This window comes from Crocodylus porosus, unplaced genomic scaffold (genome assembly GCF_001723895.1).
Source record: "Crocodylus porosus isolate Cpor-Errol unplaced genomic scaffold, CroPor_comp1, whole genome shotgun sequence".
NCBI lineage: Eukaryota > Metazoa > Chordata > Crocodylia > Crocodylidae > Crocodylus > Crocodylus porosus.
Window position 1 is genome coordinate 162,977,616 of NW_017728906.1, and position 19,205 is coordinate 162,996,820.

At 38.3% G+C, this 19,205-nt stretch overlaps 1 protein-coding gene across 8 annotated transcripts in view; it reads right to left on the bottom strand.

Moving 5' to 3' along the window:
- The window catches only part of FRY (FRY microtubule binding protein), a 379,103-nt gene that overhangs the window by 301,370 nt on the left and 58,528 nt on the right, over positions 1-19,205 (bottom strand). Inside the window, exon 2 of one of the 8 annotated variants that reach the window (XM_019530101.1) lies at positions 4,969-5,523. The exons of 5 other annotated variants lie outside the window; for them this stretch is intronic. In XM_019530101.1, the coding sequence (XP_019385646.1) occupies positions 4,969-5,038 (70 nt within the window). In that variant the 5' untranslated portion in view covers positions 5,039-5,523. Of the gene's footprint in view, positions 1-4,968; positions 5,689-19,205 lie in introns of those variants that run through there. 2 more of the 8 variants (XM_019530100.1, XM_019530103.1) reach the window with 2 other exon arrangements.

The following is a 19,205-nucleotide window of genomic DNA, read 5'->3' on the forward strand; positions in this document are numbered from 1 at the left end:
TTCATGGAAACCACAAAATCCAGGATTGTCTGCAAACGCCACCAAAAAACCCCTTAATAAAAATAAAGTGCTGGCTTCCCAGTGGGAGCCAGTGGTTCTTGTTGGCAGGAGGGGAAGGCGCCGGCTGGTGGGGTGGCATGAAGGGCAGCAGACAACATGGTACTTGCCTCTTTGTCACTCCTTCCCCTACTGGGGCCTCTCCACTAATCATCAGTAAGGGGCAGCGCTGCTGCAAACTATGGAATTAGAGCTTTAGGGCTGCATTTGACCCACAAAACTGGTAAATCCCCCCTGCAATTCAGGTAAACCCTTAGCTATAGGACTGAGTGCATCACAGAAGCTTAATGTCTCCCTTGCCAGCCCTGTACTTCAAAACTACTTCCTCTCTCCTTGGTTTTTTTTTTAAAATGTGTAATGAGAACAATTACTGAGACAGCAGCTACTCAACTAGAAATTTCAAAGATGTATAGTAAGGAAATACTAGTTTAAATCAAAAGATAAAGCAAAAATCAGCCTTCAGTAGCAGCACTAGAATTAGGCTTAAATCTCATCTACACAAAGGAATGAACTGAAGAGTGACAACAACTGCCTTGCAACCATGTGGCAGGTTGTGGTTTCTAATAGATCCACAGTTTAGAACTCAGAATGATGTAAATTCCACACTGTCACTCATCAGAGGTGCCAAAGCTAAAGAACAGAGCCTTTTTATATCTGGTATCTTTGGAAACATTGCTTTCCACGACAAAAGAGGTATATTAACATCTAGCACCATGTGATGATATAAATATTTGTTGAGCCATTTTTAAATGCAAAATAGTATACTTTTTAAATGCAGTTTCATTTTTAATTTTTACATTTTAAAAAGTAAACTATCAATATTTAGGTGAAAACTTGCTATGAGTTTTGAATAATGTAGTAAGTTTTCCTCCAATTGAAAAAATAAATTAGAGGACTGGATGACTCAAGAAAATGCAGACATATAAGGATTTTCAGTTTATAAATTGTTGACTAAAATTCTAAGTCAGTTATCATTAAAAAACAATCATATATTACAAAGTGATGACTTTTCAGTTGTCTACAGGAAATGATTTTGTAATCTCAGGCTATATCCATCTCCTGTCTCAAACCATCTGCAAAGAGTAGAGAGGAAAAGTAAGCCTTCTATTTGTGCCATTTTCCTCCCTCTCCAGGTCAGGAAAGGAGGAATACATTGAAATGTTAGCCTAGTAAGTGTAGAAGAAAGAACTAAGGCTTGCATCTTCAATAGTTTATACTTGCTGCAATGTAGTGCTACACAACTTCTCCCTTCTCTGTTTATTTTGTTTGTTTTTCTTTCTTTTGTTTTGTCCTGTAATGGTAAGAACAAATCCAAGATGTTGTAGTCATGTAAAAAAACAACCGGCACTCTAAGAACCACATTCTGATCCTCTTGATCGTAGCAAGTAATATTTTACCGCACAAATAGTCCCATTGACCATGTCCAGACGAGCAAAGATGTTTGGGTCTCCAGGGACAAGTAGCAGCGGAGCACCTTGTGTTGCAGATACTTGTCTCCAGGGGACACCCATGCCACACACGCTTTGGCGCGTGGCAAGTTATCTCAGGGGCAGTAAGGGAGGCTGGTGCTGGCCTTAGCGGCCTTACCTGGTGTCCTGGGAGCCTCCCAGGGCTGAAGCAGCAGTGATCCTGCTGGGCAAAGCTTGGCTGGCAACTGCAATGCGCCTCTGGGCAACCCGGCTCTGCTTTTCAGCGGTGCGTGCTGCAGGTGCATGTGCTGATCCATTGTTTTTCCACAGGTTTTTTTTGACCCCTGGATATCCAGGGGTCAAAAAAAACCTGTGGAGGAAAAAAAAAGCAGAGCAGTGCATGCATGGGTAGTATGCCCTTGCAGTGTAGAGAACACCTGACTCTGTGGTATGTGGTACTGCAGACATGTCTGTGGCGCCACATACCACATGGCCGTGCTTGTCCGGACGCGCCCATTGATTTCAATGGGGAAATGTTTGGAATAAAGTACTCTTTAGCATGATAATGGATTGCATTCTAGCCATGTTATTTTTATTAATGCAGTTTCCTAGCCAAAGTAATATAAATATGCCTTTTGTAATGAAATATGAATCTGCAGTTTGTTTTCATAATCCACACACCTTCCTTTATGTGAACTAGAGTGGTAAATGGAAATAGCATTACTCGTTCCCTTCAGCAAGTTACTGGAATATTTGCCACCATTGCTTGAAATGCATGGTATTTCATTAACACGTGCAGAGTCAAAGTGTGCCTTTAGTCTTGGTAGTCACATATGAAAGTGTTCAAGAAATTCAAGGCAGTGGCAGCAAAACAGCATCATGTTGACTAAATGAGTCTAAATATTATGGGTGTGCAGAAAAATCTCAGATAAACACACCACAGGATGTACATTAGCTCTCTCCCTAGCTAGTTGGTAGTCATGTGAGCCAACAAGCATGACAGCTGGGCATTTCTGCAAGTGCAATAGCATGCCACATAGAAATCCTGCCTTATTAGTGCATAAAAGGGTAAAGTAGCATTCCATTTCAGAAGATCTCTGACAACAAAGTTGGATACTAACTCCAAACCAAAATGGAGTATCTCAGCTTTATGTTCCAAGCAATACAGCAGGCATAAACTGAACAGTCTATAACAAATATTAATGCTACATACAACCTTTTGTATATTTCAATAAGAATGACTGTTTCATTACACTGATAAACCTCAGGAAGGACAATCACTGTCTCTGGTTGTTATTCAAGGAACTGTTGATTTATGAAAATCTTTATGAATAGGACCTTTACTACCACTACCAATTGCATAGTGTATGCCTCATTTTTCTATTTCTTAAAAAAACCCATACTTTCAGAAGCTATGCTGACAAACGCATCAGCATACTTAATCATTCACTTATGCTCACAGGTAAGCAGGTCCCTATCACCTATGATTCTGAAAATATGCTCCTGTGCATGCATGTGCAAGCTTAGTTTTTTCAAGCAAGGGAAGCTTTTTCCTCTGCTCCACCCGATATGCAACAAAGTTGAAGAAAAACCTGGGCCTGTCAAAACCCCGTATCTTTTAATTCATTTTTTTAGCCAAAAAGAATATATATAGCTTCATAAAATGCTTTCTGACTATAAACAGGTAAATGTGGAAACAATTGTAAATATACTGCAAATAAAAATGGATTAACTGATAGTATTAACTGTTTAACCTAAGTACAATAGAAAACACATTTTTCTGTGATAGAAAGTGTTACTTCATATATTTTGTTTTTATTCTTCAGAAACATAGACAAAGGGATAAAGAGATATAATATAAAATTTAATTTAAGAGTTCCAATTTGAGTTTATGAATTGACTATTTGTTTCTAAATATGTTCCTAGGAAAGCATAGGTGGAATAGACTGAATTCAACATAGAAAAAGGATTTACTGTTAATATTTTTTTTCATAACACTATAATAATATTATATTCTTATGGTTAAAAAAGTTAGTAATACCTGATGTTTTATACTAGTACATTAAGGAAATGAAACAAAAACAGAATAATTTGACAGCTTTCCTACCACCAAGAAGATTTATTTTTCTTTTCTTTCATAAGCTGTGTCTAATAAGTTACAAGATCTCCATTGTCACAACACATACTTATGCTTTCTTTAATTAATTGGCAGTAGGTCAAAAGCTAAAATAATATTAAATTCCTCTAATCCTCATTATGCCATAAATTCTAAATGTACTCAACATAGGCAAAATGGTTTTTAGGTTATGAAAAAATCAAGCAATGCCCTAGTCATTGCACACTTAGCGAAAAAACAGATTCAGGTAAGCCCTACAGTGTATATATACTGTAGATCAAAATGACCTGGAAAACTATGGTTTCTATGGATATCATTTAGTTAGGAAAAACACACCACACTATATGTTAAATATCCTATTTTGTATTTCTGGAGATATCCAGATATGTCAGACATTGACTATATCTGCAAAGTACAATTTTATATACTACATTATTTTATACAAGTCATTTATGCAGGAGCTATTTACTTACAGAGATTATGATAACCAACTTGTGTTTTTCCAGAGACATTGTTTTCTATATTTAAAAACATTTTAATATATGTGAGCCTGACATATTTAGTTAGCAGCATGAAAAAGGAAGTTAATGTACATATGTTTTTAAAATAAAAGGCAAATCTGGAAAGGAACTAGGAATCTAGAGGCCTGACTATCTACATTTACAAACACTGCCTTTATTTAGAGACCTTAATTATATAACATTCCTGAAAAATCTTGCCTGATACAGATAGCAATGGCATACTTGGACTATCAATCCTGAAATACTTGTGGAAGACTCAAATCTCATTTATTTACACTGTGTAAAGCTCCAGTTTGGACGAGATAAACAGATAGATTCCTTTTGGATAAAATATTCTGAAATCGATCCCAAATGAAATTAAGGAAATATTGCTGTAAGTACCTAATTCATATTTCCTTGACTTTTTAATCATATTAAAATAATGACATGCAGACCTGAAATATAAGCAGCACATTTTTTGTTTACCAAACACAATATAAAATATAAAGTATTTCAGAGTACTGCCACGCCCAAGGAATTAAACAGCACTTCAAAAATGTTTAGATAAAGCCTGAATAAATCTAATAAATATCTGGGCAGGAAATGCTGTTTGGAATGCACTGCTCTGTACTATTCCAGAGACCCTAAAAGCAGCCTAACTTGAGAATTCAATCAGGCAGAATCGAGTATAATCTCATATGAGACTTTGCAGTTAATGAAAGCTATTAAAATCTCTGACATTTTGATTATTAGAGCAGATGGAAGAAAAAATTATTTGGTTCACTATAATACAAGCATCCAGTAAATGAAGGATTTTTTTATTAGGTTATCCTAACGATTTACAAGGCAATGCATAATATGAAAAGATTACTCTTCTGCTACTCACTATTGCTCCAGGATTTCAGTAAATATTTGATACTGATTTCAAAGAAGCCTGAATCCTGCTGGCTAGCCATGTCTGCTGCATACAAAGAAGCTTCTATAATTCTGAGCAGCTGAAGTGGCAGGTACTGTGTATGTAGATGTGACTGTCACCAGTTAGTGATGTAAACGAGGGGTCAGAAGAGGAAATGAAGTCTCTGCAGATCTACTTCTTCCGTGGTAGGTAAGCTCTCATTTGAAAACAACAACAAACATGCATCATGAGATGCTCATCCTCTGATCTTCCTGCAGGGCTTGCACTAGTTTTATTTGCTGTCTATTTTATTCCCAGAAAATCCTCAGTAGGTGTTTTCATTTATTCCATTCCAAATGGACCACATTTCTGCTGCCTTTCCACGTGCTCAGTTTAATGCATGTAGAGTACCAAAGCAGTTGTTGCATAAACACGGGTAGAATGTCTTCCTGAAGAGGGTTTCAGCTAGCCTTTTAATAATGTGCAGTCTGCCTGTCTGAAGCCTTTTCCATTAGAAGCTGATAGACTAAACGTATGCACCTCCTCCTGCAAACACAGAGAATCAACTTAAAGCCCCACGGAGAATGTCTCTTCTGTAGCTGAGAGAATTTGTGTTATTATTTTCCCTTTAGAAAAGCTTCTAATGAATATCGTGTGTATGTTCTGGTCAGCTGCTTCCCTTCAGTCTGTTTCCAAGAACAACACACTGAACTGTACACAACTGCATCATGCTGCGGTAAAGCAAAGCTGCGCCCATATATCTGATTGCAGTGACGTTTAAAAAAAGCCCATCAGTCAGCCTAGCTGCACAAGAAAAGCACTCAGAGAGCAGTAAAAACAATACATTTATATTGGCTGTTTCTGCTTGTCTTTCACAGCTACAGAAAAATCTCACTGTGACGTCATTCTAGTCTTCAGTTATGCTTCTTATAAAAATGAGAGATGGCAGGTTGAATTTTGTCAGGAAATAAAACAGAGGCAGCTCACTGACTGTTATTCCATCTGTAATTTCTACAGCAGATTTCCTTACTAGATAGAACTTACCCATTTCTAGATGGTTTTTAATTCTAGTAATCACAGCATGTACAGCTTAGTAATAACGGAGAAAACTAAACGGCATCAATTTTTCAATGGCTTTTTAGTTTGTGAGTTCTTGGTATTATGCTTCTTGATTTTAGTTCACTGGGTTTTAACACTGTTTCTTTTCTCACCCAGTGGAAAACAGAGTGTAATACATCACATAAAATTCAGGCTGAAGCTTAGCGTTTCATCCGAGAATATTATGAAATGTTATATTTTCACAACGTTGGTCCCAGAAAATTATATCTTCTTATTTAATTAAAACATGGGACCATAGGACATAGTGCTGGATGGGACCTCCTGTAACTGAGTCTACTCACCTTTACTGCAGGTGATTATATCTGATAATTCATTTTGTAAACTTCTTAAGTCCCATCTTGAAACCAGTTAGGTTTCTTGACCCCACTATTTGCACTGGAAGACTGTTCCATTGCTCTGATGATTACACATCTTCTAATTTCCAGACTAAATCTATTCATGGCCCATATATAACCTTTCAGTCTTGTGCCAACATTGTCCTTTAGCTTCAATACCTTTCCGTCTTTCAGAGTTTATCTATATAATGTATCTATATGAAGCAAGCATGCCCTCTTTTAGCCTCCATCTTGCTACGCTAATCAAGAAAAATGCTTTTCCTCCATTCCCCTAATTATCCTGAAGACCCTCCATTGCCTCTATTCATTGTGAATTCATAGAATTATAGAATTATAGGTTTGGAAGGGACCTAAGGAAGCCACCTTGTTCAGCCCCCTCCTCAAAGCAGGATCATTGCTGACTAAATCATCCAAGTAAAATGTCTGCTTCACCTGCTCTTAAAAACATCTAAGGATGGAGATTCCACAGTCCGTTCCAAAGCTTAATCACCCTCATAGTGAGAAAGTTCTCCCTCATATCCAACCTCAGTTTTCCCTGCTGCAGTTAAAGACCCTGCTGTTTGGCCTGCCCCCAAGGCCATAGAGAATACCCTATTTTTCTTTTCTGTATAATCACCCTTCAGATAGTTGAGGGCTATTATCAAAATAATGCCTTCATATCCTCTTCTCCAAATTAAAAAACTCTGGTTCTTTCAACCTATCTGCATAAGTCATGCAGGACTCTAATTTCTCACCAGTCTAATTATTTTTGTCACACTACACTGGACTCTAATTTGCCTATATCTGTCTTGAATGGAAGGATCCAAAATTCATCTTCATTGAGTGAAGGATTAACTAGATAAAATAGATTAGGATTAGATAAAATGTTACTAATGCCTTGTAAAATGGTATTAGAATTTCACTATTTCTACTGGACATACATCAACTCTAAGGTTTCATTTACCTTTTTTCACAGTTTATATTCATTGATGTCTCATATTCATGAAATGGTCAACTGATACACTTAGGTTTTCTTCCTCCTCTTGCTTCCAGCTGATTAGATCCCAACATATAATATACATTCTTGTTATTAGCACATAAAAACATACTCTTGCAGTTTCTATTATTAAATTTCATCCCATTTCTATTATTCCAGTTATCACATCCAATTTTTCCGATGAGATATACCTCCCAAATTTGTCTGCAGATATCACTAGTACCTCCCAACCTTTTGTGCTAAAGTAATTAGTGAAAATACCAATTATCAAGCCCAAGACTAAGCCTCGATTCCACTGGTAACTTCCCATCACCCCATGACATCACCCTACAGCACAATTCACAGTATTCCCCCTATGGCCATTTCCTTACCCAACTCCTCCTTACCCATCTTCCTCAATTTACCTAATAATTTCCCATGTAACACTCTATCAAATATTTTACCAAAGTCCAGCATTAGGTTAGATCTACTGCATTTCCCTTGTTCGAAAAATATCTTATTAAAGAAAGATATCAGATTTTACTTAAATCCATTTTTAAATTTTATTCTATTTGCTGTTTACCTCCATGTCTTTCAATATCCTTTCCTTCAAAAATTACCCTAATGGCACTGCATGCTATTTAGATCAGACTAATTGGTCTGTAGTTGTTTAGATCAATATTTTCCAGTTTTGGCTGTTGTTGAATCACATGGTGCTGCTTTCATCTCGGTAAGAGGGAAAAAACATCCTCACTACTATGCTGGTGATTTCATGTTCTGTTTTTTTTTTTTAACACTATGGGATGAAGATTACTTGGTGTCATGCCTCCCCCCACCACTCCCACTGCAGGACATTAAGTTGTTTGAGTTCTACTTCGATCATGGTTGTGACAACTGGCATTTCCATAATCAAATACACATTAACCATTCTAACTTTACCTCCAAGTTCAAAATCATCATCCTTATTGAAAAATGAAACAAACAATTCATTTAGTTTTTGGACCATACCTAGATTTTCTTTAATTTTGATCACATCCTCACTGCACAGCTGATCTAATTCTTCCGTGTACCATCCTAAAAGTTTACATGATCACAGAACCTTTTACACTGTTTTATTCCTGTTTGCAAGATTAAACTCAGCTTGAATTTTGGAAATTCTTACTTCAGTCCTATCTTCTATCTTGCAAGACATCGCTTTCTTTTCTCATCAATGCTCTCAGCCAGTCTTCAAAAGCTCTCTGCTACCTCCTCGTTTTTTGAAGAGTTTATTCAACTAAGTAAATCTGGAGCTCTTCTCTTCAAGTTTTGCCCATTGCTGAGGATGCACATAGCTTTATCACCTTGGACTTAAAGAAATTCCAGTTCCTTGAGCTCTTCAGTACAATGTACTTCACTGACTAGTAATTAATTTCTCAAAGTCTAACCTTTAGAAATTTAAATTCTTAGTTAAAAACGTATTTTTATTTAGTCTTCCATTTCATTTAAACTGAATATAATTTTATCCAACTCCAGGTTCTATGGCCAACTCTTCAATAGCATCCTTGCTACTTTCCAAAACTAAATCTAAAATACTATCACCTCTCATTGGTTCTGAGAGTATTTGGTAAAAAAATGTTTTGGTTACCTTAGTCAGGAATATCTGGGTGCTACTATTATTACTAGCATTTGTTCTTCAGTGGGTAGATTTACACATGTAATTAATGCAACCCAAGAAACTCTGGAGCACTTTGAGCCGGATTACACTGCTCCTGGGTGCAGTATCTATATGTTCTCCTGGGACAGCAGCACTTTGAGCTAGGTCAGAGCAGGCCTAGGTTGGCAGCAGGCTTGTGGGGTCAGCTCCAGCCTCTGGGTGGCAGCGCTCGGCAGCGGAAGGACTGACTGGGACATGGATGGAGCTGTGTGGCTAGGCAGCAAGCAGAGGTCTGGCCCTCTGCTGTCTGGGCTGACCAGGCACAATTTCTGCCTGCAATCCCTGTCTACATGGGTATTTCATGGCAGTTGTTTACTCTGCCATAGGAGTGTTAATTAGTTTACTGTGCCCTAATACCAGCGCACACATAAACTGTAGCACTTTGCTGTGGAGCTAATTAGTCAACTCTCAAAGCACACATGTAAATGTACCCAGTCAATACCTGGGAAAATTGAGTTTCCCCTGATCACTCAATTCGCAGCAGCATTTATCTGCGTGGTATTGTATTTTCTCACATACAACACACTGTTCCCCAAAAAACAACAAATGGGAGTGTGCATTATATGTGAAGAAATATGGTAAGAAGTTTCTGCCACATACCAGGCAAAGGCAAAAGTAGAAATTTAGGTGCTAATATTCAGTTTCTTACTACAAGAAAGCATCTTTTTTCCTTCTTTCTGCCTTTCAAAAACAAGATGCATATTACATTTTGGGGCACATTGTATACAAGGAAATATAGTGTTAAAGAGAACTATTCACATCCAACTGGGAACCTGGGCGGCTGAGGGGCTTATAGCAATCCCATATTATAATTCCAGTTAAAACTTAATTTACCATCTCCCTGCAAGAGATCTTGGCCTAATACAATTCTGTTTCATTCTTGCTGTTACGTCTTATTTTAAGTCTACCACATCAAAGGACCATACTATACCACCACCTCTACCTCCATCTTCATTTTTCCTATGAAGTACATGCCTATGGAAAATAATATGCATTTCCTCTGAATACTCACAATTACACCAAAAATGCTGCATAAATTAATGAGCTCAACACTTTGAATATTGAAAAATACAATAAAAATCATCCTCATTCTAGATTTCATAGTTTGTGTATCAAATGCAAAATTACACATAGAAAAAGATCTCTTATATTGTGCCTTCTGGTCTAAAAATATTTTCTAAAATGAACTGTAGTGACAATCCAAAGCATTGTAGATTTTCTCAGTCAATAGAGCAATGTTTACAATTCATCCTGTTGATAAAAACCCAGCCATTAGATAAACTATTTCAGTACTTTACTATTTTTTTGCTGCACCACATTTACAATCTTTGTTTAAATCATATTTATTTTATACCATTAATTTATATTTATTATTTAATCAAATTTCTTTTAAAAATGTTACCTTCATGATTAACAGTTGCTGCAGAGTTTAATCTTGGCTTTGCTATAGTAGGTGTAAGCAGTTAAAAATTAATATCGAATCCTATTAAAGCTTTTTAAAATTTGAAAACTTTATCCTTGAAGATATGTTAAAATGCATCAAATGGTCTTTCAACATACATTTAACTCTAATGTTAGAACATCTTAGAGATAACAGCACATTTTGGCAACATTTTAGAAACATTCCTAAAACAGCTGGAACAAGCTGAAATAGCAGTAAAAACAACATTCTTATTTAGCTCTAACAAAGTCCTTAAATTGGTAAGGCTTAAATGGTAAAAAAAAGAAACAAAAAATCATATCAAACAAACTCCCCCAATTCCCAGTAGCTTCCACATTCTTCATTAATTTAATTTTCAATCTCACAGAGTTAGTATGTACACATTTTAGTCATTGAAAATGAAATTGGCACAAGACACAAAAGATTAAATTTTAAAACAATTATTTTGGCTAGACCCTGGAGTCTATATAATTACAGGCTATCAACACTCTACTGTACATGTTTTAGTCCATGACAAACTGATTATTAACATATGTCAGTTTCAGTAAAGAGACTTACAATACCATTTTTCTCAATACTGAAGAAATAGAAGATCAAGAACACAACTATTTTCACAGATCTGCAAGGAGAAATGGCTTGTGTCTTCTATTATGGTAGACAGCAGTGTTTCAAGTACATAAAATTGCATTCAAACCGACGCCTGCTACCTTGTCTGCCTTCTGTGCTCATAACTGTCTCCTTAAGCATAGACAGAATATCCAGGTACATTGGGTAATGGATTATACCCCCATCTGGAAAAGCAGACACTAGAAATGTTCTTTCCGACCTCTGGTCTTAGGGCACCCTAACTAATTACCACGTTAAGGTAAAAAGGGTCAACAACTCACCATACATCTGCTGCTCCACAGTAACTGCCAATGAATATGTTCTTTCCCAACAGTAAACGAAAGCTAAACCACAGTAGCTAGACCACAATGAAAAAGGGGAAGCCACTACACTTTAGCTTCCCTGGTCCAGAGTAAGAACACACACACAAAACATGGTAAACCCCCAATCCCTTTTACCTTTCAGGAACTAATTCATGTGGTCATACCCTTACACTGGTGTGGATTAGCCTTTTGGCCTGTCAATAGTGGTCTTATGGTTGGTATATGAATGATTGTTCCTACAGTAAATCTCTGAAAATAGACTTAAAAAAACCTTGGCCTGATAACAGAAAAAAGAATGGCAAAATGATACATCAACACTTTTGCAATTACTATTTATGATAGGCATGTATGCAGTGTAGTACTGTACAATCAGAGTTGTGGTTAGCTACATTCTTCAACCAGCATAACATAAAAGGAGCTGTGAGTATAAGACGGCTTAGCAGGTTGACCAGATACAATTTCTAGAGCTCATTTTGGACGTAATGTGCATGGAAGCATTCAGTGCTAGGGCTTTTACAATTTAAAGCAAAACTCAAAGATGAGAGGAATGAGTTTTGCATATGAACCTATCTTCTCCTAGCATTAGTTTCCAAAAACAAAAACTTTAGTCTTACTTGGTAAAAGAATACCCTTTTTAGCTCAAGTCACAAAGCAATGCACTTTTGGCCCTTGGGGGTACTGGTTCAAGTACCACTGATAAACTACAGTGATTGCTTTTTTTAACAGGCATATGTAATGTTTAATTCCTGTCCTGTTATAAAATCTCACTCTAGCCTACAATGGCACTACCAATATTATCACATACTGTGGTCTAGGAGAGTTTGATCCTGCTTTCAGGCTTGAGCTGCTGATCTGCATGGCTAAGTACAGACAGTCAAAAAGCCCAAGGCTGAATTGATTCTAAACTACAAAGATTGAACCAATAAGCAAATGAACAGACATTCACTTTTGATTCAGGAAATGCAGTCACATGCCTGCAGTGGCTCAAGTCAGAAGCCAGGAGGCATTACAGCATAGTTCTCTGGTATGTAGTCAGCATGGGCTATGTGTTCACTTGCTCTTCTACTGCTTCCAAAGCCTCTGGGATTCACAGTCCAGAATTACAGCAGCAGGACCCTGCAGGGTTGCTTCTCACTTCTTCCTGCTTCCAAGTACCTCTGGGACTTGTAGTCCACAGTTGCAGCCAGCACTAAGTAAGCAGGGCAGGGCAGGTCCATACTCAGGGGAAGCCTGGCCCCAGATCCCAGCAGGGGTTTGCCTGGGGAGGGGCAGTGAGGCCAGGGAGCCAGCCCTCATTGCTCCAGCTAGGGAGCAGAATGGCAGGGTCAGTCCTGCTCTCTGGAGCAGACAGCACAGCCCAGCACAGCCCAGGACTGCAAAATACTTGGAGGCTGGGGGACTCTGATTTAACTTGAACCAGGAAAGGGTCTGTGACAGAAGTTTCATAAACCAGTTTGATCTAAATCAGTTAAGTCTGATACTACATTCAACCATTTAGCCATTTTGAAACTGGTTTATGTGCACTGAACTTCTATTCTGTTACAGGTTTAAACCAATTTCTGATCACTTAAATCAGTTTATGTGTAACTTCTGTCCCTAGCCCATAACACAAACCTCCCCCACAAAATACATGGGTATGGAATATCTACACTAGCATTATGAAAATTTTAAACATGCAAGTCAAACTACAATCATAAACAAGTTAACAGTTTCCCTTTATGTGATCAACAAGGGACATGAGAACTTGTGAGAAGGAAGGTTTTTTCCTCAGACCTGAAGAAGGGAACCTTTTGCCTGAAAGCTTCTCTAATATTTCTCCCAACTAACCAGTGGTCCAATAAAAGTTATGACCAAAAAAATCTTGCTGCTTACATATTTCCTGGAACATCACAGCTACAATAATCCAACCCTACTACATATGATTATTTGTGTTTTAGAAAAAAAGTGAAGGCCTAGAACTCCTGAACATTAAAATAAAGATATTTTTGTATACATATTTTTTTCAAGAAATGCACGCAATATTTTAATCTCATTTTAATTTCTCTCTCCTTTTACATATATTATCTATATTTTAGACTGTAATTTACCGGGGGCACAGCCAAGACAATGGTTAGTGCTCAACATTATCATTGTTTGTATTATGCTGGCATCCAGAAATTGGGAAGGTGAATGTGTAGCAGTGCAATACAAATATATTTTTCTTGTATTTAAGACTGTGTGCCTATCCTTTAAGGCCAGATCCAGGCATGCAGCCACACGTAGGTTGAGGCAACGCAAACCTCTTTGTGGCACCACAAACTGCACACTCAGCACGTTAAAATGTGCCCCACACTGCACATTTGCAGCACAGGGGCAAAATTTGCTAACAGGAAATCCCAGTAGCAAAAAAAACTGCGCCAAAAACAAGTGGTATGGAGCATGTCCCAGGAGAATTTGCTGGCAGGCAAGGAGGCTCCGTGCTCCTGGGAGACGTTCTGATTGCTGGCCAGAGCATCTCCCCTCTAGTTGTCCCCTGGCTCTTCCAGCACACTGGGAGCTAGGATGAGCAGGGAAACAGCAGTTTCCCCAAAGCGGGGCATTTTGCCCCCGCACCAAAACCAAAATGCATGAGTGTGCACAGTAGCAAAAAAAGTAGCAGCATAAACTTGTGCTGCTGCTTTTTTCCCTGCTAAAGTGCATGCTTTTGCATATGGGGACATGTCCTAAGATACTCAGACTTGTGCAAGCTATATAAACCAAAATGAACCATTTCCTTATAACCATATGCCCTAGTAAACTGTGGTAAAAGGTTTAAACTTTCTTATAATATTGTAGGGGAAAAGAGGGATGAAAGACAGCTCACCTTGAAAATTACAACATGAAAAAATAAAGACAATAGGGATTGTTTTGTTTTCATTACATTGTGACTTTTTAGAATTAAGTTTCAATCTTTGTTAGAGTTCTGGAAAGCAGATGGAAAAACAGTTCACGTGGCTAGCTTTATATTTGATTACAAAACAACAGTACAGAGTTTATGAAACAGTAGGTAACATTCCTTGTCCCTTCTCTTCTGCATGAATTCCATTTATTTCACCTGAATGACCTTAGATTTTCTGAATTGCAATCTCTTCTACTTTTCTCCCATTAAAAGATGTACATTTTTTTCCAGTGTTTCCAATGCTACTTTACTAAATATAAGTGTATGTATAACATTAAACAGCTGAAAACAGACATTAACCACACATGTGCATACATTGCACATTAATGTCTTCATTTGAAAAGCAGATCAGAAATATTATATAAATCATCTGAAATGCACACTTATAAAGCACTCACAACCACAATCAAAATTCAAAATATAGATGTATGTAGAAGTTACACACAATTCAAAATGCCACAAGGCTCAGAATTTTAATGAGATAGGTCAAAACCAAGGCAACAGCCAGTCTATTCGGTTTTTATGTCTGAACCCAGTTATGTTTTGCTTCACCATTTTCCTCCCTTTGTACTTGTGTTAATATATTGCCACCTAGTGTTGAAAAGCACAAACACACAATCAGCAAAATAAAGATGACTAATGAAAGGCATGTACTCATTCCATGAAATGTCAGAATTGCAGATAAAAGTACAGTAATATCTTAAGATACACTTATTCAGTTTTAAGAAGTATTTCAGACAGCTAGATACTTTAGATAAGATTATTTAAAATATTTTAATAGAGAAATTATTTGAGTATTCGTGTTAATTTTCTGCCACTGAATTAATGAGTATCCTTGGGTAAGTAACAAGAATTGCAACTCAGCTTCTTACCTGAGGTAACAGGGCTGTTACTAATAAAGAATAATTCATAATACAACTCCCAAGTAATTCTGGAGAGGATTTATCAGTTAATATTGGAACAATACCTTGAAGGCACGAACTGTTATAACTGCTATAAACTTGTTCTTGGTTGTGCTTGGTCTTGGAATCACAGAAAAAAAATAGGTGGAAGGCACTTCAAGAGGTCAGTTAGTTATATGCTTGTCTAAATCGTAAGCCTAAGGAGTTATGTCCTCTTAAGACTCTGCATCCCCTGGAATCTTTTTTTCTAACTGACAGTCACAGGAAGTATCAGTGAACCAGATGGGAACTTCCCCATGTAAAGTCAGTCCTACAAGCCAAGTGTGGAATCTGCAGATAAACTGATAAGTGTAAGCTTGAGTAATGCAAACAAGGTGGAGGCCCTCACACAAAGAAAGGTGTAGTTTATACAGCTACAAGGTATGCAAAACTTACACAGCCTCTATGGATCAGCAGGCATGGAACATGGTTTGAGTAGCATTTTCTCATTGTGCTGCAGCTTACTCTGCTTCCTGGCACTGTCTCTCTAAGCAAGTCATTTCGCTCTGAGAAAACACTCATGATGTAGCTGTAGACCAGAAAGTTTCCCCTTTGTTTTGTACAGCCTCCTTTGTTCTCCTTGTACATCTCTTTTAAATGACAAAGACCACATTTCCCAAATATATCAATATACCTGGACCTGCTCAGAGGCCACTGGCTTTCATTCTTCTCCTTTTTTTGTGCTCAGTTTTAGATACAGGATGAGCAACCAAAAAGGCAACACCCAAAGTTAAGGATCACTTTAGACAGCTTGAGCCTAAATTACTAGCTGAAGATTCAAGGCAGTGAAACAGCGGTAGAGCCAAGAAGAGAACCCAGGCATCTTGAGTCCTATTCTCACGCTCTAGTCAAGGGGGTGACTAACCTTTTCAAACTGAAGGTCAGACATATTATTTCAGAGAGGTCTAGGGTCATAATCAATTCCTGAGCCTGATCTGCTTCTTTTGTAACAATCAAGGGTATAAAGCCATCATCGCACAGATCCCTCCCTCATGGCAGTCCCTAATGGAAGAGTGACCGTGCTGGGGTCAAGAGGGGGAAGGGCTGGGATGTGCTGACCTGTAGATATCCCCATTTTCCTTATGGCCTCTGCCATATAACAGCTAGGGCAGTGATTCTCAAGGAACCCCTCCATAACTTCCCTGAATTTGGTGGCAGCCTGGCTGAAAACCACTGTAAAGTCCTAGCCTACCTACTTTATAACCAGGCTGCCATGGCCACTGCTGCCAGGTGGGACTGTCCTGTTTCTAAGAGGGTTATGGGGAGGCTAAAGGTGGAAGTGGCTGTGGCAGGAGTGAGTGCCACTGCCTGCATTAGGTTTTGCTCTGCTCCCCTTTCCTCCCACATTGGCTGGCAGTTTCTATATAGAAAATGCAGGTTTTGCAGAAGCCTAATGTAGCTGCACTCTACAGCCAAAGTATCCCTCTTTGGGCTGCTGCCTGTACTTCCTATTTATAAACTGGCAGCCAATAAGGGAGGGGAGCAAAACCTAATACAAGCAGGTGACCCTGTTCTTGCCAGAGTTGCTTCCCTGTCTGGCCCTCCATACCCCTCCTGGAAAAAGGTCTGGGGGGCAGTTTCACCAGGCTCTGGCAGTAGTGCTGGTGCCATGGCACCCTTGATAGGGTCTGAGAAACAGTGAGCCAGGGCATGACAGAACAGGATACCTGGGCTAGCCTAACTGGCTGTGCCAGGGAGAGAACCATTCTTTACTAAACTTGGTTTAGGCATAGATAGTCAAATGCTTGACCTACTCTTCCGGGGGTTGAACAGTCTGCCCTGAACTAATCTCATCCTATGCAAAACGCACCCAGATGGGAAGCTGCCGGAGACAAAGAAAGCCAACTCATCAGAGAACTGCTGACTCCCGTCAGAGCTACTTTGTGGGATTCCAGGGAAGCAGGTGGAAGCAGCTGGGAGGGAGCTCTCCCTCCTGCCTACCCAGGGGGAAAGACTCAAAATAAACATTTCAATTTAAAAAACTATGGATATAGCTCAGGGACACATTTTCAGTTCAGAAGTAAATAAACAGTTTTTTCTAAACACAGGCACCTATGCAGCCATAACCACAAGCTGTTCACTGGGCCTCAATGGCTCCCTCTATTTTCATGTTTCTATTTATTTCATCTCTTAAAAGCTTGCTTTTTTTTTTGCAGCCTGATGCCTCCACATTATGTGCATATCCCAAGGGGTTCTCATGGCTTGGCTAATCAAGAGCTGAAATTCTCAATACGATAGGCTTTTTCAACTCATTTCAAGATTCCAGCACAGATCTATAAAACCCTTGCTATTTTTGGCTCATGCAATTTCTGTGATGTAGCTTTTTAAAAGAAGGAACTTCCTGGGTTTCAAATATATTTACACAAATACATATGCTATTTTTCTTATCTTTTTTAATCACAAAAATCCCATTCTCTCTCTAAAGCTTTCCCCACTTTACAACATCCTGTCATTCTTGTCATGCACTGCTTGTTTAGTTTGGGATTTTGGGGGTTATTTTTTAAATAAAATTTTCCTTCTTGTTTTCTAGGTTTTCCTTTAATCACCAATTTTTCTTTTTTTTCTAACTGATCTACTTAAAATTCCAGCTATACATTCACCACAGGAAATGTATCTGACAGTGTTACCTCCAGCATCTATCCCCTACCAACCATGCTAAAGGACCTTAAATGTCCTTTTCTCTACTTCTCCCATAAATAGAAAATGCCAGTTTTCCTCTGAAGGGAATATTATACCTCATGCTTCAGGCTGCTTTAAGTTACTCTCTGTCTTTCAAGGATCAGGAGGAGATGTGACATGCAGACTACCTGACAACTGCCTCATATAAGGTGTTAAACCTTCCTATGAAATATTTGGTACTAGCTGCTGTAAGAACAGGTTACTAGACTAGGTGGCCTACAGGACTGTTATAACAATTCCTGTGTTATTATTACAAATATCTCCGTGCTTTCGTCCACATTATCCTGATGCATAAACCATCCAAAAGCTACTAACCTAATCCAAAAGGTACTACTCTATCCTCCAGATTCCTTTCAGCCTGCAACACTTTCCAAGAAATCAGTCATCTAATGATGGGTACCACTGAGCAGCAGTCACAAATAACTGGTTATATTAGATGCCTTTCAAATTATTTGGCAGTTTAAAGTTCTGCTTATTTAAGAAAGTAGCTACTTGTGGCTCCATCCCCCTTTTTTCTCTATTGTTTTTCTTAAAATCACTTCTTGTTTCTTCTTTTAAATAATATTATACATTCTTCAGGGCAGAAATCTTCCTTGTTGGATACACAGCATCTAGTACATTTCTTGCAAGCAAATTAAGTAAATAATTTTTTCATTCTTTCATTCAAAAATCCAAGCTCAAAATCCAGTTACATAGGTTTAAAGACTATTAGTGCCTGTACACACCACGGAGCTTAATTCTCATTAAAGAGATTCATACAATTTAAACTTGTTTATTTTGGAGTGTTGCATCGGTGTTTGAATATAATAGGTTTTCAAACAAATTAAGCCCAGTCCCTGACCAGTACTGCAAAAGAGTGGGATGGGCTTCTCCCCCCCCCACATCCTGTGCCCTGCCATGCAGCTCTGGGAGAAGGGAGCTGACATGGCCCAAGGAAATAAAAAAGTGGCAGCAACTTGAAAGCAGCAGCAATTTGAAGGGGTGAACTACAAAAAAGTCGCAACAGAACCTGGTGGACAAAGAGGCTCATTACACGTCTTTGAGTGCCTTTGTATTTGAACACAGCGAATCCATAGACATGGCACTTTAATTTCTGGAGCCAAACTAAACTACATCCAAGGAGTTTGAGTTTAATGCACCAGAAAGGTTTTTAAAGTGTCCCAAAATCCCGCTTGTGCAAACAGCCATGGCACTGCAGCACAAAAAAGGGCAAAAAACA